Here is a 26,731-nt window from a genome sequence, read left to right on the forward strand (position 1 = left end):
TGTAAGGAAAGAGGAGTGCTGGGGAATAAAAAACTGGTTATGCATACTTAAGAATAATTGTTTGTACAATATCACATCTGAGGTTACAGTCTCTCTCAGGGTACAGGTGGGAGATAAAAGGAAGAACAAATTTGCCACCTTAGCCACAGAAGACAAGTTAGTAGGAAATATCCTGTCAGCTGACCAAGAGTGGAAGACTTTTCACCCAGGGTGGTACACTTACATGAAAGATGGGTGAACAGAAAGAGCTAACAGGGAATTCACTCTATGTGTGAAGCCAGATCTTCTTGTTAAGGACTGGACAAAAAGACACAGGCATGAAGATGCAGGACAGGGAAAACAGATACAGAGGGACAGGTGGTATGAGCTTTCTGGGCTGAATGCCCCTTTTGTGGTTGATAAGATCCACCACTGTAGAGCTGTCTGAGAGAACCACCACCAGATGGCAATGAGTAAGAGAAAAAAGTAATGCAATGCTCAACAAACCTCAAAAAGGTTGAGAAAATCAGTAAGCAAGACAATCTAATCTGCAGACCAAAAGCCTGAAGATTTGTGGTGATTGATCCAAGCCCTCCAACCCTGAAGTGAAATGTCAATCCCTCAGGGAAGGAGGAAGGGAAATGGTGGCAAAAAAAGATCCTGTCCAAGATTCTATCACAACTAGTAAGCGGTTGAGCTGAAAGGGCACAATGAACTAAAAGGTGCTTGATCATCCCATAAAGAAGGTAGAATGTGACTGATGTTGGTGTCAAAGAGGACTCATAAATGCACAGAGCTTGGGTGGGTCGAAGTAAAAAACTCTAAAACATAAACAAAAACAACCATTGATCAAAAAACGTATAGTTTACTCAATGGTAAGAAAGCGTGAACTGATCAGAAGTACTTGGGGAGGGAAAGCTGGTCACCCCACAGAAATGAGAGTAAACAGATTAGCAATAACCTGACTATCAGGAAACATGAAACCAAAGGCAGGAAAATAGTACTTGTAAAATGAAGGATAAGGTGAAAAAAGAAATAAGTGAAAGTAATAAAACAACAGAAACCAGAGATAGAAATTCCAAGAAGACTGAATTATGCCTAGGAGAGTCCCCAGGTTAGGAACACAATGATCAACACACTCTAGAGGTAGAAAAAGTGAACAAAGTCCTCATCAGCCAGTAAAGATTCAGCCATTTCAGCAGGAGGCATAGTAAAGTCTGAGGAGAAAGGTTGAACCCTGTAACATGCCACCTCCCAAAATACAATGGCAGATAAGTAAATCAGCAGATTGCTCACACCTTGAGGCCCATAAAAAATGCTGGTTGCTGTTCTAACCCTCAAAGTGGTGAGATGAACTTTAGAATGCACTGTACAGAAAAGTTTCACAAAAGTCAAGCGCAGAAATAAAGTGACATGAATCAACCGATAAATAAGAAGAAAAACAACAAACAAACATGGTTGAACAAATCAAATGAAGTTTAAAAAGAACCACTTTGTGAGGAAAAGAAAAACATGCAGCAATAAATAAATATATAAATTAAAAAGCACGTCAGAACTCAAATGCTGCAAAATAATAAGCGAAGATTCGGTAAAGGAGTGTAGAGGGAGAAACCTGTATTGTGTGAGCATGCTATGCTATTCTTGGTTGATGGGTGATGCATAACAATTTGCATGAACGACATGTTGGGATATACTAATTCCAACAAAGAGGGAACACAAGGCTTGTGGCGTGCGTGAAGGAAAAGTCTGCACATAGAGGGCAGCACTGAATGAGAATAGCTAATCTTTGGAGACCAGGTAAGTACCATATCAGAAATCACTTACTATTCAACGTACGAAGCTTAAACAAAACATCAGCACATAATGCTTAAAAATGAAGCAAACAAGTATTAACAAAAGGAATTATGAAGCAGGGTGAGATGAACATTTTCATGCTTTATTAAGTGTGGGTATTTCAAGAAAGAACTAAACAACTGATTGCTAATTTATCCGATATGCAAATGCACAAGGAAAGTAAGTCATAGTTCAAAATGTTACTCTGCATGTATTATATATAGTTCTTAAGATTTTAAAATAAAGAATGCATGGTAACTGTTACCACAAGAGTTTAATTTTCAATCCTAGTGCTATTTAAAACATATTTATCCAGGAAGTTAAACGTGTTATTTTTCCTTTGTGTATGATACAACTTTTAATAACTAAATAAAATAACAGTAAAAACAAGATCTTGTAAGAGATGTAAACACTTACTTTTATCATAACAGTTACATCATTAGAAAACTGCTGAACAAAAGGTTTCCACAACTGATGAACCATCGGTAACAAATCATCTAAATCAATGAAGGTAAGAGCAAGTAGTTAAATCCCAATAACATCACTTTCTGTTAGACAACATTTAATTTAAATATCATACTGTAAAAAGCATTTCAAACCAGTGTTTAATACTCACCTTGATGTTGCTTCAAGACAACGACCCCAACAGAAATCATGTCCAACACAAGGAGATGAACCCAAATATTGTTTGATGCTTGGAGATGAACACACCGTTGTAAGATCTAACACATAAGTTTGCAAATAAACAGAAACATTATGCTTAGTTGTAAACCATATCTTTCACAAAAACTGTATTTTTCCTATAGTTTAAAGAAAATATTTAGTTTACATTTTAAGTTTCTATCTAAATAATGCTTGTATCTTTCACTCTAGTTTGGAATGTCTCAATGGTACATAAAAATCTCTAATGCTTACATCTAAAACCATCCTAACATGAAGAGGCTTTTCTGGTTTCTTTTCATCATCATTGAAATATCCATTTATCTCGGTACTTCTACCATCCGGATTTTCAATACTTTCATCATCTTCATCACTGAATGTTTCTGCAAGCTGCTTGTTATGAAGGTAATCAAGTAGAAACTTCTTTACCCTCTGGGAAGGTGGCAGTACTGGGCTTCGACTAGAAATGTCCTGGGTTAAGTACGATATAAATCTGATTGAAAAACTTAGATAACAGAAAATTAAAAGAAACATTATTTAATATTAAGAAGATTAAGTAATTTACACAATCTTAATTTCACATACACATTCACTACAAATTGGGCAATGACCAATAGTTGCACAAGTTTGTGAGACATCACAAAAAAGGAAATTATAGAGAAAACAAAGAATGTCTTGTACATAAATACAAAAACCCAACAACGACCATAGCCCTTCACCAACATTTATTCACAGACTTTCATACACTTTTTTGAAATGCAATACTCAATTTATTTTAAACAAAGATCAAGCTAGCAAATATCAAACAGTTAAATTCTAATTAGAAGTCAACATACAGAATTACATACAAAAGAGGTAATGGTTTTTCAAAGAAGACCCAAAACTTCAGTGCTTTCGAACAGCTTTCACTATTTTTCTTCATAAGAATAAGACTCTATTCTCATGAAGAAGAATAATGAACAAAACAAACATATCACTAGTAACCTTTATTTGCAATATATCATGACAACAGAATGATAGTACAATATTAAACCTCTCTAAACTTCCTCTGGTGAAGAAAAAAATGACAGAAAATTTTCTTTTTTCCTCAGACAGTTTCTTGTTATTACTGAACTGTTATACTGGTTAAGAAATAAATTTTTATAACATACAATAACACATTCCTAAAGAACTATCATAATAATTTATTACCATGTTATTAATAAGGAAATATATATAATAATAATAATTCAAAGCTAAATTTTCCAATTAAAAAGGCCTGAAAATTTGAAAATAGTTTGTATTTGGTAAAAGATATCTTTTTGTTTACATGTAAGCACTTCCATTTATGATAAAACAATCAGGCATGCTGACAGTTCAAAACTCACCACTGCACAAGTAGTGTAGATTTTAATAACAAAACGTTAGCTGAATAAAAGCTATTGAACTGATTTCTAAGTCATAAAAAACTCACCTCAGGTTGAGCTGGAAACCACCTCTGTATAGCATTCATAACTTCAAGCATAACTCGAACTAGAGGAAGTGATTGCACATTATGGAAATAGTCTAAAGCACAGAGCACCTGTCAGTGTAAATCATTCTTATTTAGAAACATTACAACAAATGACAATCAAGATAGAAGATAACAACGTGAAATAAACCATTCTTATTAACAAAGATTACAGCAAACAACAATCAAGATAGAAGCTAACAAAAAAAAACATTCATAATAACAAACATTACAGCAAGTTATGATAAAGGTGGGAGCTCACTGTGTTAAAAAAAAAATCTAATTGCAAAACATAAAAAAATAAAGATGCGAACATGCTGCACAAACTACAATAATTTTGTGATTCTTTAAATTTTAAAAATTCACATCAACGCAACAGTGTCTCCTAATCTAACAAGAAAATTCTGCTAAAATTCATACCATGTTTTGTTTCATTATTTTTATAGTGTAGTAGTAACTCACCTCTGACACCATGTCCTGGACCAGAAGCAAGATGCTACAGTCACATTTCTGCAGAACGACCTTAAGCACTACAGGTATCCCAGGATTCTCTGTGAAGTGTCGCAGTTTCAAGGATAATATATTGACCAAGTAGTCTGCATTTTGTTCAATGATATCAGCAACAGAACTAGTGAAAAATTTAATAAAAATTTTAGATTCCTACCACTTGTAACTAACGAGTTTGCTGCTAGTTTTGTTTAGGTGAAGAAACACATTTATTAAAATTAGGATAAGAGATCGTGTGGAGCAAGACTTGTTTGTTTTTGAATTTCGCATAAAACTATACGAAGGCTATCTGCACTAGCTGTCTCTAATTTAGCAGTGTAAGACTAGAGGGAAGGCAGCTAGTTATCACCACCCACCGGCAACTCTTTTATCAATGAATAGTGGAATTGACTGTGACATTATAATGCCCCTACAGCTGGAAGGGATTCGAACCCGCAACCCTCGGATTACGAGTCGAGTGCCTTAACCACCTTGCCATGCCGGGCCAGAGCAAGACTTCAAAAGTTGGTAGGGACCTTAATTTCCTGAGTGAAAAGAAAAATAAATGTGTGTGGGGTGACTTTTATAGTCTTATATTGTCCACTATAAAAAACAACAACTGAAAGAACAACTAGAAGATGCAAATATCTGGACAATAAATTAAGGTTCAAAAAAGTTCTGGTACTTTTAACAATTCAAATGTCCATACAACTAATGCTGTCAATTTTTTTTTTTTTAAATATTCAATATTGAAATATAATCTGAAAGTTACTTAACAAGGAGGAAGAATAAGCCTTTCAGGAACTCTGTAATGTCATGAAATGTAACTAAACTTACTAAAACAAAAAAATACTTGCCTGTAATGACAGTGGAAAGACATGAAATGTAATGCCACATGAGCAGTGTGTGACACCAGTCCACAATTACTGCCTGCTTTTTCCATGACAGGACACAAGACAGTTATGAGAAATGGTCGAAAATTCTGTCCTAATACCTGCAATATGTAGAAAAATAATTTTACCAAACAAGTGAAAAAATACTCTAAACAAACAGATATAGCACTTTTTAAATCTCTGTACAGTTATTCCCTCTAAAAGAAATCTTAAGAAGTTCTATGTATTATAGTTTTATATGATTAATATGGATATCATCAACATTTATAAATCATACAAGGTTTAAGAATAAAATGTTCAAATTCAACAATTCCTTGTTTAATAATTTTTATCCTTCATAAAATAACCAAAATTAAGACTTGCACTGTTCCATTTTTTTAGTTTATTCATTCAAATAAATATCACATGGTAACATCTTTGTTTTTATTATTTTGTATCAAAGTTACTGTTTGTGTGAATGTGATTTGTAGTCAACTATGAGAAAAACCTGAAAACTTGAACACACTTTCTTTGGTTAACTTGTGTTCAGGACTACTGAGTGAAATTGTCTAAAACTCGTATAACCCATTAACCGATGTTGATCAAATTGCGTAGATTAAACTGGATCTCTTTTGAACTTATAGACTTCGAAATTAGAAATTTTTGGAGTACTGTTTATTTTTTATATAATTTAGTAGATACAAAATTAACACACTATGAATGAAAAATCTGGTCCAATCAGTTTTATGAAACATGAGAACAAATGATAATAATTATATAATTTTTGATAAGGCAGCCAATCAGATGTGAACAACAAAATAATGTTAATATTTCAGTGTAGTGATCATATTACAGTTCATGCAAAAATATGCACACAAAAAAATGGTATCTTGAAGTGAAACTGATTTAGTAGTTTTGTTTTGGATTTTCCATAAAGTTACATCAGGACTACCAGCACTAGTTACCAATTATTTAAGTGATAAACTACATGGAAATCAGCTACTAAACACCATCCACTGCCAACTCTTAGGCTTCTCTTTTAATAACAAATAGACTGACTGCCACATTATTAACAGCCCTATAGCTATAAGAACAAGTGTCTGGTGACACGGTTTGTCCATATAACTGACCAAGAGCTTACACAATTGTGTGTTTCCTTGAAGCAAAGCCACATTGGACTATCTGCTGAGCCCACTGAGGTGAATCAAACCCCTGATTTTAGCATTGTAAATCTGTAGACTTACTGCTGGACTACTGGGGGACACAAGATTGTGAATCAAGCATCCTAACTACAAATTTAGATCAAAAACAATCCATCTAAAGAAAATAATTAGGTTATTTTTGGTTCATAAATGTTAATTAACTGGAAATTAATTTTCTGGAGAAACTTTGTAATTCTAAAAAAATGTCTAAAATGGTTGGGAAAGTAGGTGGGATGCCTTGTTATTAGCCCACTGAGGTGAATCGAACCCCTGATTTTAGCGTTGTAAATCTGTAGACTTACTGCTGGACTACTGGGGGACACAAGATTGTGAATCAAGCATCCTAACTACAAATTTAGATCAAAAACAATCCATCTAAAGAAAATAATTAGGTTATTTTTGGTTCATAAATGTTAATTAACTGGAAATTAATTTTCTGGAGAAACTTTGTAATTCTAAAAAAATGTCTAAAATGGTTGGGAAAGTAGGTGGGATACCTTGTTATTAGGTGTCTTTATGAGATGAAGTTACATTAGAAATGTGTCATACTATGAAGTTATTAGATTGGAATCTTTTTGAATGAGTGTTGGTTTTAACAGAGATACATTGCTTCAGGACAATGTGATTACACAGTAGTCCAAGTGCAGAGTTAGAACTAATACACTGAAATTGGACTATAAGATAATATTACAGTATTTTCATAAAACAGCTATAGACAAACATAAAATATGTTATAATGAACTGTAACTTGTATGTTACCATAACTACCTCGCTGGTTCAACATTTACATCTTTGTAAGAATGCAAGTCCTTCCATTTTTAATTGATCTAGGTTATTTCTGGATATTTTATATCACTAAAACAGGCTTTTCAACCATAATATTCAAACTTATAGTGTCAGTTATTTTTTATATGAAAAAAAAGTGGTGCCATAATACTGATGGTTAACTGGTAACCAGCAGAAAATTGTGTTTATAAGTAACTGCAATGTTCCGTAGATCCAGGAAAGGTTAAAAAGAGAACATTTTCAAGCAACACAAGTGAAAGAATAAAAACAAATTATTTCACAGATACACAAAGTATTGTTGGAGTTTTATCTTGTACTAATACATTTTTATATTTGTTGTTTAGAATTTTTCTGGCTGCTGGGACTGAAGAACAGGTCTACATGAGACAAAGATTAGAACATATATTACTGAACACTAAATTGCATAAGTGTCTGTACCTACCATCTAAATGAGCAGGTCTTCATTCCAGGAAGATACTGCACAGAAATGTGGCCAAACAATTAGTAAACAAGCCTTGTTTCATGTAACCTAGAGAATTAGCACAAGTTTCTGGCATTTCTACATGCTGTTCACAAAAATGCCAACATATTCCTTGATACTTGCATGAAAACTCAGGAATTGTTACCATAATGTACCTGAATAACAATATATTCTTTCTGTTTATCAAACTGGCACTCCTTTTAGCTGGAACACCACTACATGCACCTTGAGAAAGGGGAATAACTTCTAGTTAGGAATAAGTCTTACAGTAAACTAAAGTTAACAATTACCATGAGGAAGAGGGAAAACTTTTTCAATTATAAAATTGTGCATGACATGTTAGTATTTCCAGTCATATTTAGTTTTACAAACCAACGTTTTTGCAAACACAAAAACAGCTATTGTGAAGCATATTATATACGCCAAACAGCAGGTGTTTACTATAAAATTAACTCACAATACCTCAGAACAAGCAGTCACACCTTCCAGCAACAGACAGCATTGTAAGATGTTACTGTTTAACCTTTCTACAGTTAGAGATGCACGTTCAGGTGAATGATGTAGCATCAGAGACACGGTCGTTTCTTGTGAATTAGACAAGGGAACCTCCCAAAGTGTCTCACAGGTATACTCTTCTATGATACACCTATGTGAAAACAGATTTTTATGAAACAAAATCATTCATTTGAAACTTTACTAACTTTGTGCACAAAGTGTGACATGATTTAGAAACAGCAAACCATCTTAGAACATCGTAACATGTTATTTTTCTTGAAAATATTTTCACTTTCAAAATAAGAGACTATAAAATTTATATAACACTAAAAAACTACTTTAAACTTACTTAACCAAATCTTCTATCTCTGCTTCTTTTTGGTCTGCACTTCTTTCACAGAAGATATCCTTTTTTGAAACTTCAATGCCTTTCCAACCAAGAAGGATTTGATTTATTATCAATATAGCTTGTTTACAATACACAGAAGACTCGTGTAGTTTGTCCAGGAGGTAGTCTATCAGTAATGACGGATCTCCTGTCCAAATAATTATAAAAACAATTATTTTATGGATGAGAAGATAAAACTATGAAGTATGAGATGAACATTTTGCCAATTATTTACGTTTCCTTATCTTCATATACTACATTAATATAATGCCACAAATGCTGGAAATCACACAAATGACCATAAAAATTACTTTTAATGTTTTCCATAAACCTACCTATAGAAATTTAAATTTTCACAAACCATGTAAAATACACATTCCATCTCCAGTCATTGTTTGGAAGTGCAATAAGTAACTGTTACAGTATCTGATACTGTGTGGTTCTTCTACCATTTAAACCCAACAAGTCATATTTCTGATGCTACATGTGTACAACACCCTTTTCCTCTTGTGCAACACAGATAATACGAGATCACTACAGACACATTCTGTCTTGCTGAATCCAGATGGACAGTACATCTTACTTGAAATTTGGCCTGGCATAGCCAGGTGTGTTAAGGTGTTGAACTCGTAATCTGAGGGTTGTGGGTTTGAATCCCCATTGCACCAAACATGCTCACCCTTTCAGCTGTGGGGGCATTATAATGTAATGGTCAATCCCATTATTCGTTGGTAAAAGAGTAGCCCAAAATTTGGCAGTGGATGGTGATGGCTAGCTGCCTTCCCTCTAGTCTTACTCTACTAAATTAGGGACGGTTAGTGCAGATAGCCCTTGTGTAGCTTTGCGCAAATTTCAAAAACAAACAAAACAATACTTGAAATTTCATCTAGACGTGAAAACAATTATTCTTTGTTTATAAGCTACATCTTATATGTTTTAATATAGTTGTTTGGGAGGTGAAGCTGTTAACCATGATGATGTAATAACCGAGAAGGTACAGGCTCGGTATAATATAAATGTTTAGTGTTTATACTATACCTTTTAAATCAGAGAGTGCCCATCTTGACAACATTTGATGTACTTTTGATAAACACAAGTCTTTGTGCACAAAAAAAACTCAAACTACTTAATGAAACATTTTTATTAGAGGTTTGTTCATGAATGTATTGAATCTGTTCCATTGGTAGTTCAAGTGGAAGTGATTTTACACTGTGATTAAACTTATCTCATATTCATTCCAAATATCTCAAATTTCTTTTTTGTGATTTTTAAAACCTCTTAAATACATTTCAAAGATTTGTTTTCAGTACGACTACATCTTATCAGTTATTTAATGATATGTTTGAGTCTTCAGCTTGTAGGCAAATCCCAAAAGTAAAATGAAAAGACAAGTTTTAAAATTAGATATAAAAGGGATAGCTGTGCCCTTTTCTCATTATTATTTGTCATGGAGTTTCACATTTATTTTCTGTGTTTATTTTACTGTCAATGACTAAAACAGACCCTGCTGAAAATAAACCAATAAATCACTGCTTGTTTAAGTAGACTGTTTTTGTAATACAACCATAATACGATTCCCCTGAAAGCAACAAAGCACATGCAAAAAGAAAGTCAGCTCAACTCCTATTTCAAGGACAGGATGTCAGAGGTATTGGATTATAGATGCTAAAATGTTTTCGTGGAAAATTCGAAGCAATCACATCACACTTAGAATCAGTGAGAATTTATGTTGTTTATGACAACAACAGGATGTGTAATTTATTGGTTTATGTATGTATCCCAAATGTTTGCATTAAAATCTTTTCCAAAGTAGCAACACTGCACTTTGAACTTATCAAAACTTTTATTATATGATTCAGTACCACTACAATAAACACCACAATTTTTTTCAATATTGGTAATTATATTGGGGTGTTTAAAATTTAGCTGCATAGGTGTACAAAGATGTTATCTGAACACAAGCTTATAAAATCACATTTCCCTTCTCAACACTTATTCATCAACCAATTAAAATGCAAGTTTTAGCATTATCTCTTACAATTGTTTGGTTTCATAAGTATTAAGGAGAACATTCCTTAGATTGGTATTCATTTATAGTTTTTATTGAATGTGAACAACTTTGAATAAATGTACATTGTGACTAAATATTTGCATAGGTTTATATTGATGTGGTTGTACAGCTTTTTTCATTACTCTCTTTTATATACATTTCTAAATGTTATGAATAACTAATACATAGCCTTACAAAGTACAAATCTAACTGTGATACCAATATTTTACAAACTACACTGATATTTCGGCTACCATACATCACACACACACACACACACACACACACACACACATATATATATATATATATATATATATATAAACAAAAAATGCTGCACCAATAAAAAGGTACGAGATAGATGGTGTATCTCTACCACAAAGTGGGTCCTACTTTTTCAGTCACCTCCAAATCCTAGGATATATGTTAAATCCTACATTGTAGCTTGTACCCTGGGATAATTTCAATTACTGCATTTTTTTAAATTAATTTTTTTGGCTTGTTTTTGGTTATAACAAACTAATTAGTCAGGTGTGTGGATCTGCTGTTTTTAATACAGTCCTTCCTTTTGATTTTGTTTATTTAACTCTATCATTATTTTCTCTAGAAAAAAAATATATATTTACTTATAAATGCCTATACTGTAGTTAGTTATCTTAAAACATAGAACAAGAAATGAAAATTACATAGAAAACAACGACTTCTAGTACTTACACAAAGTTACATGATAGAAATATATTTTACCCTCATGTGCCTTTATTACTAAGCCTCATTAGGTTTTTGACTGGAGGGTAAAGGATTATAATTTTTGTAAGCTTCAAACATAGATTTAAAACAAAATAACAATAATATATATATTAAATTACTTCATTAGTACACCCAAAAACTTGCTTGGGTTCATAAATAAATTTTTTTATATGTTTAAAAAATGTTGATATCCATTCAAAGTAACTACTTGGTCACGGTCATCACCATTCAACAGTCTCGACAAAATTATTATTTAATCTTCCAAGCTCTTTACAAACAACTGTCACAATCATATGAAGTATAACTTGTCCATTCTATTGGTTATAAAAACATCCTTAAGAAAAGTAGGTGGTACTAAAGAAGAGGTTTGGAAAGAACAAAGAGGAGGAGGTGCCACTACAGTTGATTTGCTATATACATTGATTGTTTCATTAAATTAGAATAGTGAGATGATATTCTAGCTTGCCAGTATCTAAAATTCACGTTTCTAATTTGTTAATCATCTACAGATGTATGCAATAGGTGTAAAAAAATAAAAAATATATAGATCAACAAGACGTGATACTCGTAAATCAATGTTTAGCTTTATATTTCCTTTTGTATTACGAAATTAAAACATGCATTATATTTAAATGTGAAATATAAACTACATTTTGATGCCAATTTTACTAAAATATAGTAACAATGAATTCCTAAAAGACTAATATGCACAGTTAGACCCACCCATTGTAAAAGGGCTAATATCTAGCTCTACAAGGAGATTTTACAAGTATAGTGTTACTAGTATAGCAGATTAAGTGGAAACATAATTTACAAACTCAGGTCTACAACTGTGTACAAGTTAAGTAGCATTGAGAAAATGATGAAAAATAACCTAATCTGTTATAAGCACTGGACATGGCCTTACTTTTAACAAATAACTCAAAAGAATCCAGCTGACAACAGAATATGTTACAACATCAGTATGAGAAGCATGATTACTTTGGAAAGAAGAAAAATAGATCTTTGACTAAATTCCAATTTCACAACTTGTTCATAGACAATTAAACTATCATAAATTATGAAATAACAAATTATCATTGTTTTTATATATTATACCTACAGCTCTGGAATACATAGTTACCAGTTTTCTGAATAATACAGATATGTACCTTATAAAGATACAATGATAACATTTCACTTCTCTTCTGCCAAAAAACAAAGGATGAGATTATTCAGGTATCAGTTCTTAGCAACTTACGTCTAAAATCAACAATACAGTAGAAGAAAAGTCACCCCAAACCAAAACAGAATGAGTCAAGAATATTAACTTCTTTATAAAAAAAAAATTTACAAAATCAGAAATATATACAGAATTCTGTTTGAAAACAGTACAGAGTATTCTGAGGAGAACCACAAACATGCTCACCAAGTTCTTAAGTAGGTAAACCTTAAATTTATAATCCTATAAGATATGTAATTGAAACTAAGACTTAGTCTGGATGGATTAAATGCATTAAGCATCAGCTAACCTATGAGGCATATCAGTCTATTCTGCTTAAAATATCTGTTGTGTTTTCCAAAAAAGTAATTTCTTACATTTTGTTTTGAGTTATATGATAAATTTTCTTCATGAAGAGAAACATGAATAATATACAGAACACTTTAAGAAAAAAATAAATATGAACAAATGCTTTATACATTCAAGTAAAGGTTATTACGAGCAACATGTGCAGTTTACTTTCAAATAACAAGTAATACAAACATACAGTGCACTTTTAAACAAAAAGCTATATGAACACCATACAGTTTAAGTTTAAATGACAGAAGCCTCCTGGTAATGCATTTTTATTTTTTAAAAATTTCAAGAAATTATAAAAAATAGAACTTACCATAATAGCCTAACAAACGGCAAATTTGCACTAAACATTCTTCTATCTGCGTGTCAAAGAAATATTTGAAACTCTTTTTAGGCCACCTTGGTAAAGCTGTTTCTGTTCCACATGATTCTAGATAATAAAATATTTGTACTTGTGTTTTAAAGCACTTTCCTAACCACAAATAAAAAAATTATACACTTCAAACTAATCACAAGGTGTTGAACCAAACACATTTGTTTTTATTGTAATATCATATGTTATATGAACACAAAATGGATAACCAAACAAATAGAAGTTTGTGAACCAAACGCCTGAAAATTCTAAAGGCAAAACTGAGACAACACACACCCATCTAATTCTAGTTACACATTTTAACATTGTAGGAGAAAAATTCTAATCTGATAATAGAACCATTAGAAAATCATATAATGAAATATGACAGCATAAAAAAAAAAAATTGAGCATATTACAATGGGAAAAGTGTAGACTCAATGAACTTAAATTTTATAAATAATAAAAAAAATTATAATATGAAAAAAAAGAAAACTATCACATCATTATGGGATTGTAGAAAGACTAGTTAATTGGACAGTAAGGTTAAAGAATATGAAAAGTAAAAAAGTTGCTGTTACTTCTATCAGAACAAAAGATGGTTGATATGACCAGCCTAAGAAATGTGAAACTATATATCACTGAATTCACTATTAGTGTGAAAATTTGGCAGGCTTTTTCAATATGTTAAGTCTATTAGTACACACACACACACAAATGTTTTTAATAAAATATTTCTAGTAAATTATTGTCTGTAAATTTTTAAAACCTTCACTAATTCAGTATGAGTAAAAGATAAATTTGATGCTAATGAAAAGAAATACTTGTTTCTATTTCACATTTCATTTGTATAACCTCTAGAACCTCCTATATAATTATCAAATTTTGAGGGTAAAATTCTATACTTTACCTCTTATTTTCTCTACGATAACACTAAATGTAAATACGTCATAAAAGAGCAGTGAAATGGAAATCTGAATGAGAAAGAAAACTAATAATACCATTTTTCCACTGCACTAACTACAGTATTGACAGTTCCAAATTATTTATTTTAAAAGTTTCAACTGCTAATCTTTTCATATATGTTTTCTTTTATTGCCATATTTTGTAAACCAATTGGAACAGTAATCCCTGCATGAAAAGCAATAAGCCAGAGAATTAATCCATTAGCTGTTTCCAGTAGAGCTAACGTAAACAGCACAAGAACCAAGAGCTTTGTGTCACACTGCACTCAAACTAAGCAAAATTTTAGACTTTTTATATAGCTGAAGTTTTGTTAGGTTAAGCAGAAAACTTTATACACTTTACCTACTTTTGTTAGAAAATGTACAACAACAAAACAAATATCTGCAGGACAAATTTTCCTTACAATACCAATAAACTGACTGGTTAAAAATATATATTTATATTACCTACTTTTTAAAATTGATCTAGGTTATTTTTTATATTTCATACCAATAAAACAGATATTTAAACCAAAATATTCTACCTTACAGCATGGAAAAGTAGTGGTTATTTTTTTATATTAAATATGGCTTTAATATACCCGTATATTAAAACAAAACTGTGTAACAGTAGTATTAGAGGTAAATTGGTGTCTTGCAGAAATAAATTATCCAAAGAATAACTTAAAAGAGTGACAGCAATGGAAAAAAAAACCCACAAGCGATCGAATAAAAAAATTCTTTGGTGTGGCTGAGGCATTAACTTGGCAGGCTTTGCTATATCTCATGAGTTAAATAGAGTGAGCAGATAATGCACTGAACACACAATTCTGTTATATTTAATAAAGTGAATCATAAAAAAATAATATTTTAACTCAAACCTTTCTCATAGCATTTCTGTTATAACTTATACAATAGTAACCTTTAATGATTATAATGTATTTTTTCTCCTTGTAAACTTGCTCTAAGATTTACAAGTTTTAGTTAGGCCTAAGATAACTAAACTGTAACTGATAAAGGGTTGAAATTTAAGTTTGAATATGCACTGTGCCCATTGCAGGTATCAAATGCCAATTTTTTACATTATAAACATACAAGATTATTGCTTAGCCATCAGTGGAAAAGGGGCTGGAGTTAAAAGCTTACACCATATAAACCCTCAAAATAATGTGTAGAATAAAAACATAATTTTTTTTATTTAACTCATGTCTGGATGCAGACTAAATAAGTAGGTACAACTGGGATGTAAATTCATACTGTGCAGCTGGTTTAATACTTAATATCACCATATGTGGATTAATAAACTATATGTGAAATTAATCAGTGTTTTAAATTTGCTCTAGGCTTGAGAAAAGTCTAAAGATAACCAAACTGTATTTGATAAAGGACTGAAGTATATTTTTAAGCACAAATATGCAATGAACACAATGCACACATCTAAGTATATCCTATATCTTTGCCTTGCAGTTCCAATGAACATAAGCATTTCCACAGCTATGCTTACATTCAGATCACTGCCAGCATATCTGATGTAGTCAATTACAACTTTCTTACAAGTTATAATCTAAGGGGGGACTTGTGAAAATGCTTACAACAATAGCCTTAAGGAATTACCTGCATTCAAGTCTAAAGCCCAGTAAATCTTTATCACTGATTTTTAAAAGCTATTTTTAAATCATTAAATTCATTGTTTTGTAATAAAACCAGCAACAATTTTGAAAAAAATTCATTTAAAATCTTTTTTCGTCTCTAAAATCCAAGCTTGCGACATTTTGAGGTCCATTCGTGTCTTAGTCTCATTCTAAAGTCACAAATCTTTCCAAGACGCCCCCTGATAAGACCACAAAAAAAGACCTACAGCTGTAAAAGACAACACTGATTCATCATCCTGGAAAACATTATCCAATTTTCCTAAAAACTGAGAGAAAAAAAAGTTCTTTGGGAATCAGAAAATGAGAAATAATAGCTGCATGAACAATGTCACATTACTTCAACTTTAGTGGGACCTTTTGCACATCCACATGTTTTAGGATGAGGTATCAGGGTTAAGCACATTTTCACCACACTGATGTTCTCCAACCACTGGTGCTTATGAAAAATTGGAAGAAGATACAAGCATCAAGTTTTATTTTTAAAGTCATCAGGTCTCGTTGAAAAATTTTTGAAATAATAGTAGACATTTGTCAGAATTGCTTGAGATTTCCAATCAGCTGCCCTAAACTAATCTTTTAAAGTTCTGTAAGTTGTGTACACATGTTTTTTTGGACTAAATTTATCATTTTCATTTTATAAAATTATCATGTAATGTCTAATTACCATTGAGGCCGACCAGAGATATCTGCAATAAGTTCTTAGAACTGAAGTTTGTCTGCAATGACTGGGAACAGCTTGTCAAATAGATCAGTGGAAGTGGCATGTCCAAAATGCCCCAATTTGATTTACCTCGATTGTCATCCAAAAAGTGCATATGAATGTCACATGTCAGATTTTAACATTAGTCATGTTACCATCTGATTTGCAGGAACAATTTCAGGTCAAGTCTATGCATATGTACTTAAAAGCCTGTAGAGTACTATATATTATGCAAAATTGTAATGTCTTTATAAAACATTAGTATTTTTACTATCTTATAGTTAAATTTGTGATATTTAACGAAGTATTAAAAAAACATCTCCCCCACTTATGTTATAGTATTAACAAATTGGTTAAAATAGGGGGATTATTTTATAGAATCCAAACATTATGTCAGACAGTAGTGTGCACACTATTTATTTATTTTTAAACTTCATTTACCTTTTCCAAAACCTTTTAAAATTATTCATAATATTTCCAAGCTTGGAAATGATATTCAGAAGTTTAAAATATTTTCAAAGGATTGCCAGGACCGTGGGAATCCTGAATACTTACTTTTCCAGTGTGCTTCTGGGGGAGGGAGGTGGAGGTTTAACTGATCAGTGTGCTTCTGCGGGAGGGGGTAGAGGTTTAACTGATCAGTGTGCTTCTGGGGAAGGGAGATGGAGGTTTAACTGATCAGTGTGCTTCTGGGGGAGGGGTGGAGGTTTAACTGATCAGTGTGCTTCTGGGGGAGGGGTGGAGGTTTAACTGATCAGTGTGCTTCTGGGGGAAGGGGTAGAGGTTTAACTGATCAGTGTGCTTCTGGGGAAGGGAGATGGAGGTTTAACTGATCAGTGTGTTTCTGGGGGAAGGGGTGGAGGTTTAACTGATCAGTGTGCTTCTGGGGGAGGGGTGGAGGTTCAACTGATCAGTGTGCTTCTAGGGGAAGGGGTGGAGGTTTAACTGATCAGTGTGCTTCTGGGGGGGGGTGGAGGTTTAACTGATCTGTTTCCTTCTCCACATATTTAGCTTTAAAACAAGCTGGCTTAGAACTGAAATCTTTCACTAATGAAAAATACATAAAAACATATTGAACAATACTAAATATTTTAGTATTCTAGTAACCACACAAACTAGCTCAATTAGATAAGAGAACTAAAAATGTCAGATTGATAAACTTACCAGTAATAATTTCTTAACACTATAGCTTTAAAATTAACAAGTTGAGTTTTATGATGAACTGAAAACAATACTTAAAGAAACATAACTAACCAGTGCCATTTCCATAAACACTGCATTAACCATTTCGCAACGGGTCAGAGTGCAAAGGCCACATCATCACGTTTGTTGAATTACATTCAAAATTTTATTGAACTACTATTTTATGAATTTATGTTAATAAATTTGGATTCAAGTTGTAGATTATAATTCAAACTTTAATATTCTATATAAGTTAATTTCTTGATTTAAAAATAATTATTAAAAGAACACATTTAAATATAGATTTTAGTGAGTCACATGGTATGTTGAATGCAGTGCTGTTTAAATTTAAATGTTCGTAATGTCAAAATACAAAGTCTATAATTTCATACAAATTAGAAACTCAAATTACTAATACTGATAACCTGAAATATAAAATTATAATTTTGTATCTTTTTATTTTGCTGGCTTATGAACTAAATCAAATACTGTGGCCCCATTCAACTCTTTCCATTTTTTGAAATGGTCCCTTATGTACTCTTACTACAATATATGAATGACCAATCAACAACTTATTTTGTTATGGTGGTTACAAGGTTGGTCAAATGACAGACCCCACACAGTTAGAGTATTGAAAATAAAATAAAATAAAATAAATAATTTTACTGAAAACAAGCATTTGAAATGTATTTAGGAGGTTTTAGAGATTACAGAAATAATATCTGAGACTCTGGGGACAAAAGGTTTTTTAATGATAACATAAAATCACTTTGCACTCAGACTAGTAATGAAACAGACTCTATTTTCACAGGCTTTTAGTAAAAAAGTTTCATTAATATGTCTGATGTTTTTATGTACAAAATACTTGTAATCTTTAGCAAACATGCACCAAATTTTGTGAAGATACATGTGCTGTATCAAAAGTTAAGTCCAAATAGTTAATGTGTGCAAATAGGTGTAGATGAACTCATGTATATTATACAAAGCCCACTGTGAAAGGGGTAAATTAAGAAACAAAAGTATTTTTAAGTGTCACCTCATTTCATGCACCATTCCACTATCAATGGAAAACTCAAATATTAAAATACCAAAGTTCAATAAGCACTTCAAATATAAGAATAATGAACTGTAAATATACACACACACACATATAATAACTAATCAGTAACAGTATCCCTAACATTGAAACTATCATCCAAAGGAACAAACAAGAAAAGGCATGCAAGTTTACAAGAGAAAAAAACAACTAACAGATCAGTGACAAGTCAGACATCCTGTCAGAGGATTTTACTCTGGTCAAATTACAGAATGACAAACTCTTGAAAACATATACACAAATTAAAAATAACTTACCAACTGGAAGTGCTGTTTCTTCAAGCATTCTCACATCAGAACAATCTAGCTCAGCCAACTGAAGCAATGAAATCATTAGCCTTTCCAAGTGGGGTAAGGACTGCAGTAGGTGGCACACAGAAGGACCTTTAACATGAAGCAGAATAACAAAATTATGTGGTAAGTATGTGTGGAAAATATCAGTTCAAAAACTGTATAAAGCAATAACATACTTACAACATACAAAAACTGTATCAAGCAATATCATACTTACAACATACAAAAACTGTATCAAGCAATAACATACTTACAACATACAAAAACTGTATCAAGCAATATCATACTTACAACATACATGTTTTGTTATCAGATTTCAAACCGTTTAAAATTCCTATTGTTGATAGATCAAATGTGTCAAAAATTGTTTCATAAAAATATATATACATATACTATAACCAACCACTTGTTAGTTTCAGAAGTTCTCACTAGGCTACACAAGAACTACCTGTACAAAGCTCTAAATATTTGACCAAAAGACTAAAAGAAAAGCAGGTCAATATTACTCTTGGCCAACTCTCGCCTGAGTGAATAGTTACATTTTAGTATCACTCGTATACAGCATTTACAGGTCATAAGGGCATATGTTGTTTATGAAGCAACATGTTACAAACCACGAATTCTCAAATTTACAATCCAAGCATACTAAAACAGTAAGCCATCTTCAATATCCCCCCCTCTTCGAACACTACTTTAAAAAAAAATTCACAGAACTCAAGACAGAAATTTAATAAACTCATCTCCTTTGTAACAAGAAACTGACATGAGCATATTTTACTGAATATCTTCATAGGATCCTACTTTAACATATTTGGGGCACACACAACTCTTTCACTGTCAAACTTGTGAATAAACAAGTTTCATAGTGGTTAAGCCTATTGTTTAGATAAAAGCAAAAGAGACATTTGTTTTAAATTTCTGAAACCTGAAACTACTAAACTTTGGAAAATGCTACAATTTCCAACTTCTCATAGTAGCATTGTAGAGTAAGCATATATTTATATCCTTAGTAACAAGAGTTAGTTTATTATACAGCAAATAAAAAGCAAACAAACTTTAAACTAGCTTTGATTTTGAAACTTGTCTTGGATTGTAGAACTCACTACACTAAATATTAGTTATGATTATACTATTTGTATACAAAATTTTAATTCTCAAACAAACCATCTGTTAACCCCAAACTAATATATCTGGAAACAACTTCACTGTACAAAATGTGACTAACAGTCAAAACCAGCAATGTAAGCAGCATATACTATAAAAATGCTGTGATGATTACAATAAAGGAGAAGAATAAAAAAATTTTAAAGACGTGCGACAAAGAAAACTACAACCAAAAATTAAGAAAAATTATTGGAAAACAAGAGACTGGAAACTACAATGAATGAATGTGATAAAAAAATTTAAATATCTTATAAAAGCAACAAAATTGTGAAACTGTACAAAAAAATGGAAAACTCAAAACAGTTTTCTAGTGACTCAAAAGTTTCAAAACCCATTAAAGCTCAAGCCAAGAAGAAATTCAAGCTCAGCATTGAAAATGATGATCATTCTGTGAATCGTAATATATGGCTTACAGATTTACAAGAGGAAAACATCTTAGGAACAGACTAATAAAACATAACCATTGGGAGTCGTGATCAACCAGCTTCAGAATATATGATAGACTCTATAGCAATGTGTGAGATTCAATATCTGAAAATTAATTCTATTAACATCACACATTGGTGGTGGTGTAAGACTAATATATAGACACGCAAACATGAAATGTATATTTAAAATTATACCTACAACAATGTTTAGTTAGGATTCAACAGAAAAATTTTTTTAAAACAATTTATATGATAAAATATTCAACTAATGAATATATTTAGTGAAACCAAATAGTGTTAGTTTAAATTTAAAGTACTTAATAAAAAATGTTGTTTACGCTTAGTGTTCAATCAAAGTGTGTGCCTTACATACAGGATGTAAGACAGCAAGTACTATTTCTTTTAAGTCCAAAACTTCCTAAACTGTGTCTACTGCAGAGAATCAAACATCAAATCTTAGTGTTATAAGCCCTCAAGCTTACCACTAAATTACCTGTGGACACAGACAGTAATTTTAGTTGAAATTGTAATTATTCTAAAATAAAAAAAAAGTTACAACTTAGACAACTTGGTTTTTGTTATTTTTTTTTACTGTGGAAGTTACTGATGTACAAGTAAAGTGTTACAATTTCATTTACCTGTGTAAAAATATTTCAAAGCTTTTCTTTTCTACAAGCCTAAAAACTGTCTTAATCACAAAAGAGTCAACTTTAGAAGCTCAGTTTGTATAGATAATATAGTCTAAAATTAAAACAGTAAATGCAAAAAGTTTACCAACCAAACAATAACAGATATCCACAAAGCAGTTTCAGTGTTTGAAGTTTTCCTACATCATCTAAAAAAATAAATTAAAGGTATTTAATTATTATGTACTATGTGTAAAAATTCTATATATGTTGAAACAACAAGAAAAACTAAATTTATCTCTATTGTAATAACTGCTAAAATCTTAGTTACTTACACAATATTCTAACAAGTTGAAACTAACAAAGTACAAACAAACACACACAAATATACATATAAAGCAAGTATTCAATGAAGGTGATCTACTCAAAAAATCAAACAGGATTAACTGCCAGAGATTACCAAAATATCTTTCCATAGTTTGCTCTTAGCATTATTTTGAGTAGGTTATACAGATGTAAATATTTTGAAATAAAATGTATATCACAAAATAATATTTTTCAGAAGAGAGAACCATTCTCATCGAATGCATGTCTACACATCAAATTTCAAAATTTAATTAAAGATAACAATTTAATCTTATTTCAACAATTTTTAATCAAAATTATTTTTGAATTTATACTGTTATACTTTGTAACCTTAATTAAGTGTAATTTGCAAAAAAATGACAAAAACTGTTTCAAATTTCTTTCAGAGAAATTCCATGGAGCCTCTAAGAAATATATTTATTGATTGGTTTACAATTTTTCTTCCTACCTCAAAGTGTAGGTTTATATCTGTTGTAAAGGTGTCATCCCTCAAGAATATAATGATGAACGTTTTGCTTTACAAGAGATTTTCCTTCTCTGTTAGTGGTTTTATTACTAAAGCTCTTTGATGGCACCTCTTTAAGAAGTCACAATATGTCATCCAGATAATTACTAATGGAGCTCAGCTTTGCAAATGGCTTAAATCAGTTTAATGCAACAGAATAGAGCTGATTATAAACTGTTATTGACAATGCACAGCAAGAACAGTAGTTTCAACAGTAATGGTTGACATCTAAAAACACCGGTTACATGGAATTCCTGATGGATGAACAAAATAACCTAACTGGAATTTAAAAATCTTAGGAACAAAGCACAGAACTGAGATTTTCTTTAAGGTTTATTGAGATGTTCACCTTGTGCATGAAAATGTTTTTTGGTCAAATTATATCTATGTGACAGTTACAGAATTTTTTTTCTGTGATAAAGCATCATGTAAAATTAGGCAGGTTAAGTGACTACAATATGCAGTGATAAAATTTTCAAATCATTTAAATCCTTATACATTGAATATTACTAATTCTATCACACTCAAACAAGACATACAAATGAAAATGTTACTTACTGAAATAGATATAAATTGATCCTGCACAAGAAAGTTATTAGAAAATAAATCACAATATCTAGTCTGAAAGAGGTAACAATAAAACTACTTAGGTGAAATCCCAGACCAACATTAGGTCTGTCAGTTTTTGCCACAGATTTTTTATGAGTTATAGTCACAGGCATGCCAATGACATTTATGAAAAAAAGAGGAAAAGGTATATAGCCTGGTGCCAGAGGCTATATAAAACTAGCCTGTGGACAACTAGTTTTCCAAACAAACACACACAAATATACATATTTGTTATATACTATAACTTTCATTTACAGTTTTTAGCAGATTGATTTATTCTTTTAATTTGCATTCATTTTTTAGAAGATATATCAAAATATCTAAAATTAACAAATAAAATAAAAAGTAAATAAATGAAATTTAAGATTGTTTATTTGCTATTTATTCAGTTTAATTTTTTCTAAATCAAAATATATTAGTAATATGAGTTAATAAAGCCAAAATAACTCAGTAAATATTTCAAATACAAATCATTTCATTATTATCCTTTTTGTCATCAATAACATCATCATCATCAACTACTGGTATGCTGCCAATTAAATGTTTTACAGTCATTGCCAATAACTACTTCTCTGCTGCATATATTCCATACAATTTTCAAATCACATAAAATTACTCTTTTGACTAATCATGACTACCTACAGTTCAAATTGTTCATCTATGCAATCTTGTCATTATACTACTGGTACCTTAATGTCAGTGAATTTTCCATTCTTTCACAAATTGACAATACAAACTAAAACAGCATATGAAGGAAAGCTATGACATTGCTTAAAAATTCAACTACTGATATGGTTCAATATTAAACTACTGATATCAGTGATATGCCTCAGAAATTAAATTTTGTACAGTCACTGACATCAACAACTACTGCTCTGCTGCATGTATTCCATTAAAATTTCAAATTACTTAAAATTACTCTACATGACTACCTACAGTAAAACTTGTTCATCTATACAATCTTGTCAGTAAATTACTGGTACCTCAATATCAGTATATTTTTCATTCTTTCACAATACAAATTGAAACAGCAAATGAAGGAAAGCTTTGACATTGCTTCAAAATAAAATTAATGATATGCTTTAAAATAAACCACTGGCACTGTATGCTGCAGATAATAATAAAATGTTTTTCAATCACTGATATCAACTTCTGCTCTGCTGCATAAATTACAGTCAAATTTCAAATCACTTAATTTCCTTTAATCAATCTTGACTACTTTCCTCTTTTTTGAGACAAGGGTTTCCAGTGCTCTCTTCCGAGCTTTTTTTCTCTCATTCTCTGAATGGGTAGCTCTCTGTGCCTCTGCAGCTTTCTGGACTTTTTCTTTAGGCAAGGTGGCTGGGCCAGATTTCACAGAACCATAGGCCTCAAACCTTTCTGCCCTTTTCTTCTGATTCTCCCTCAGCTTTGAGGTATACTTTGAAGCTGCTGATCTAATGTCCTTACACATTCTCTTGTTTACAGGATCAAAATGAACATCTTTCCTTTTAAACATTTCAATCGCTGTTGTCTCTTTGGAGCTTAGAGAATATTTTATCGTCTGGTATGCACACGATACCAGACCACGAGACGAAACGAGACTGCCTCCAAGATGGCGGTCAGATTTTTTTTTCTGCAATAAACATTGAAAAAAATACGATTTCTCCTCAAAAACCACCTACCCAGCCCCCAAATCGCTCATATTTTCTCCTCGAATTTACACGAATCTTGTGGGTGATCGTTGGCCGTTTGAAAACTGCGGAAGTCCGCGTTTCAGCGGAAAAATGGCACGCATGTAGTCAGAAGTTTCACTACTGTAACTGGTAAAGTAAAGTATCAAAATACACATGTTAAACAAAATAAATTAAAAAGAAAATGGTGCAATAAACAGAATAAGGTTTTCCGATCAAGACTGTGTTATTTTTTTATAACAAAGCCACATTGGGCTATCTGCTGAGCCCACTGACATGAATCGAACCCCTGATTTTAGTGTTGTAAATCCGTAGACTTACTATTGGACTACTGGGGGACACAAGATTGTGAATCAAGCACCCTAACTACAAATTTAGATCAATAATTTTGTAAAAATAAATTTTAAGCAAACACAATCCATCTGAAGAAAATAATTAGGTTATTTTTGGTTCATAAATGTTAATTAACTGGAAATTAATTTTCTGGAGAAACTTTGTAATTCTAAAAAAAATGTCTAAAATGGTTGGGAAAGTAGGTGGGATGCCTTGTTATTAGGTGTCTTTATGAGATGAAGTTACATTCAAAATGTGTCATACTATGAAGTTATCAGATTGGAATCTTTTTGAATGAGTATTGGTTTTAACAGAGATACATTTCTTCAGGACAATGTGATTACATAGTAGTCCAAGTGCAGAGTTAGAACTAATACAAAAACTTACATTTTGTGGTGAAAGGAAATATTTTTAATATTGTTTTCTAATCAAGTGTTTCAAAACAAAATTTTGGAAATAACAAAAATAGAAACACTAAAACAAAATTATATGAACTTTTTAAAGCCAATAGGTACAACAGTAAATTTAAAAAACATTTAAGTATTTCCACTGCAAGAAGAAAACAAAACAACAAAATTATCAGTGATACAACTTTGGTCCATAGAATTAGGAAAATAAATATATGAATGTTAACCAACGTACATTCCAGAAAAGCAACAATGAATGATAAAGAAAACCAGCAAAACTTACCAGAAGTTCGAAGTACTCGAGGCAGTTTTGTGGTTAAGAGGTGAAAATTTTCCTCTAAAACATCCAACACAGATTGATCTCCTGTTGTTAGGTAACAAGCCTGAAAGTTCTTCAATACTTCAATACTCCTGGAGGAAACTTCCTTAAAATCATCATTGGCAACCATAAGCAACACTTCCAGAAGAGGAGACAGACATTCCTTCAAAGATCTTTTGAGACAAAAAGTTCAGAAAATTCCAATGTACACTCATTTTGAGAACCTTTGATTTACATTGTGCATATAAAACTGTCAGAGGCAATTTAGGTTTCATTTTCATTATGTAAAAGAAATATTATCAAATAAAGACCAAGAAAGAGAGAATTTTGGATACAGTATTATTTATAATATCTACAACAAAAGTTCCAATTCAGTAATTTTCATACAAGAATTACAACAAATAATATACTAACTTAACAAATAATGCCTTTCCCCATAATGTAACAAACATTGAATTTATCAATTAATCCAAGAAGTTAACACCATCGCATGAATTAACCTGGTTTAACCCTTCACATCTGAACCTGTCTCTTACTGTATTAACATACAAGTTTCAGTTTAAGTAACATTATGAAGTTGACTACAAAATGTAGTTTAAAATTCAAATTTGTATGTTATCTAATTTTTAAATTTTTAATCTCAAGAAGAAATATTTAAAAATTATCCAACATTTTTCTGTGTATGATCACTGATTTCTTCCTGTAAGAATTTGCTTAAAATTAAAAAAATGCTACTCTAGTTTCCAACTAATTAGAAGCACAAATATACATAATTACAAGGAATAATCTAAAACTTGAACTTCTTGCCTTTTTTGTTTATTGTGATTAATAAACTCACCACACCCATGAGACAAAGCCCTTCCTACTCTCTCTCCAAATTTAGAGATTGTTTGCTTATCAACGTTACATAGCTCACAGACATTTTTCTAATCAATAGAAATGGTAAGTTCTACTCTATAAACATTCTGCAAGTTGGTCTAGTTTTATCTCCATATACCATTAGTCAGTAGAACAGTTTGGCTTGTGTTAATTAAATAATGCAGCTTTCAATACTGA

The 26,731-nt window shown here is 31.5% G+C and overlaps 1 protein-coding gene across 2 annotated transcripts in view; it reads right to left on the bottom strand.

The window, feature by feature from the left end:
* The window catches only part of LOC143254355 (TELO2-interacting protein 1 homolog), a 41,267-nt gene that overhangs the window by 11,071 nt on the left and 3,465 nt on the right, over positions 1-26,731 (bottom strand). For both annotated transcript variants that reach the window (XR_013030155.1, XM_076509409.1), the window contains exons 3-14: positions 25,640-25,848; positions 21,616-21,672; positions 19,210-19,335; positions 13,340-13,456; positions 8,633-8,819; positions 8,251-8,434; positions 5,305-5,441; positions 4,424-4,589; positions 3,926-4,033; positions 2,728-2,943; positions 2,429-2,534; positions 2,230-2,309 (exon numbers count right to left, since the gene is read on the bottom strand). Coding sequence is in view for 1 of the 2 variants with exons in the window: in XM_076509409.1 (XP_076365524.1) it covers positions 2,230-2,309; positions 2,429-2,534; positions 2,728-2,943; positions 3,926-4,033; positions 4,424-4,589; positions 5,305-5,441; positions 8,251-8,434; positions 8,633-8,819; positions 13,340-13,456; positions 19,210-19,335; positions 21,616-21,672; positions 25,640-25,848 (1,693 nt within the window). In the remaining variant the exon portion in view is untranslated. The remainder of the gene's footprint in view (positions 1-2,229; positions 2,310-2,428; positions 2,535-2,727; positions 2,944-3,925; positions 4,034-4,423; positions 4,590-5,304; positions 5,442-8,250; positions 8,435-8,632; positions 8,820-13,339; positions 13,457-19,209; positions 19,336-21,615; positions 21,673-25,639; positions 25,849-26,731) is intronic.

The sequence above is a fragment of the Tachypleus tridentatus genome, chromosome 6 (genome assembly GCF_004210375.1).
Source record: "Tachypleus tridentatus isolate NWPU-2018 chromosome 6, ASM421037v1, whole genome shotgun sequence".
NCBI lineage: Eukaryota > Metazoa > Arthropoda > Merostomata > Xiphosura > Limulidae > Tachypleus > Tachypleus tridentatus.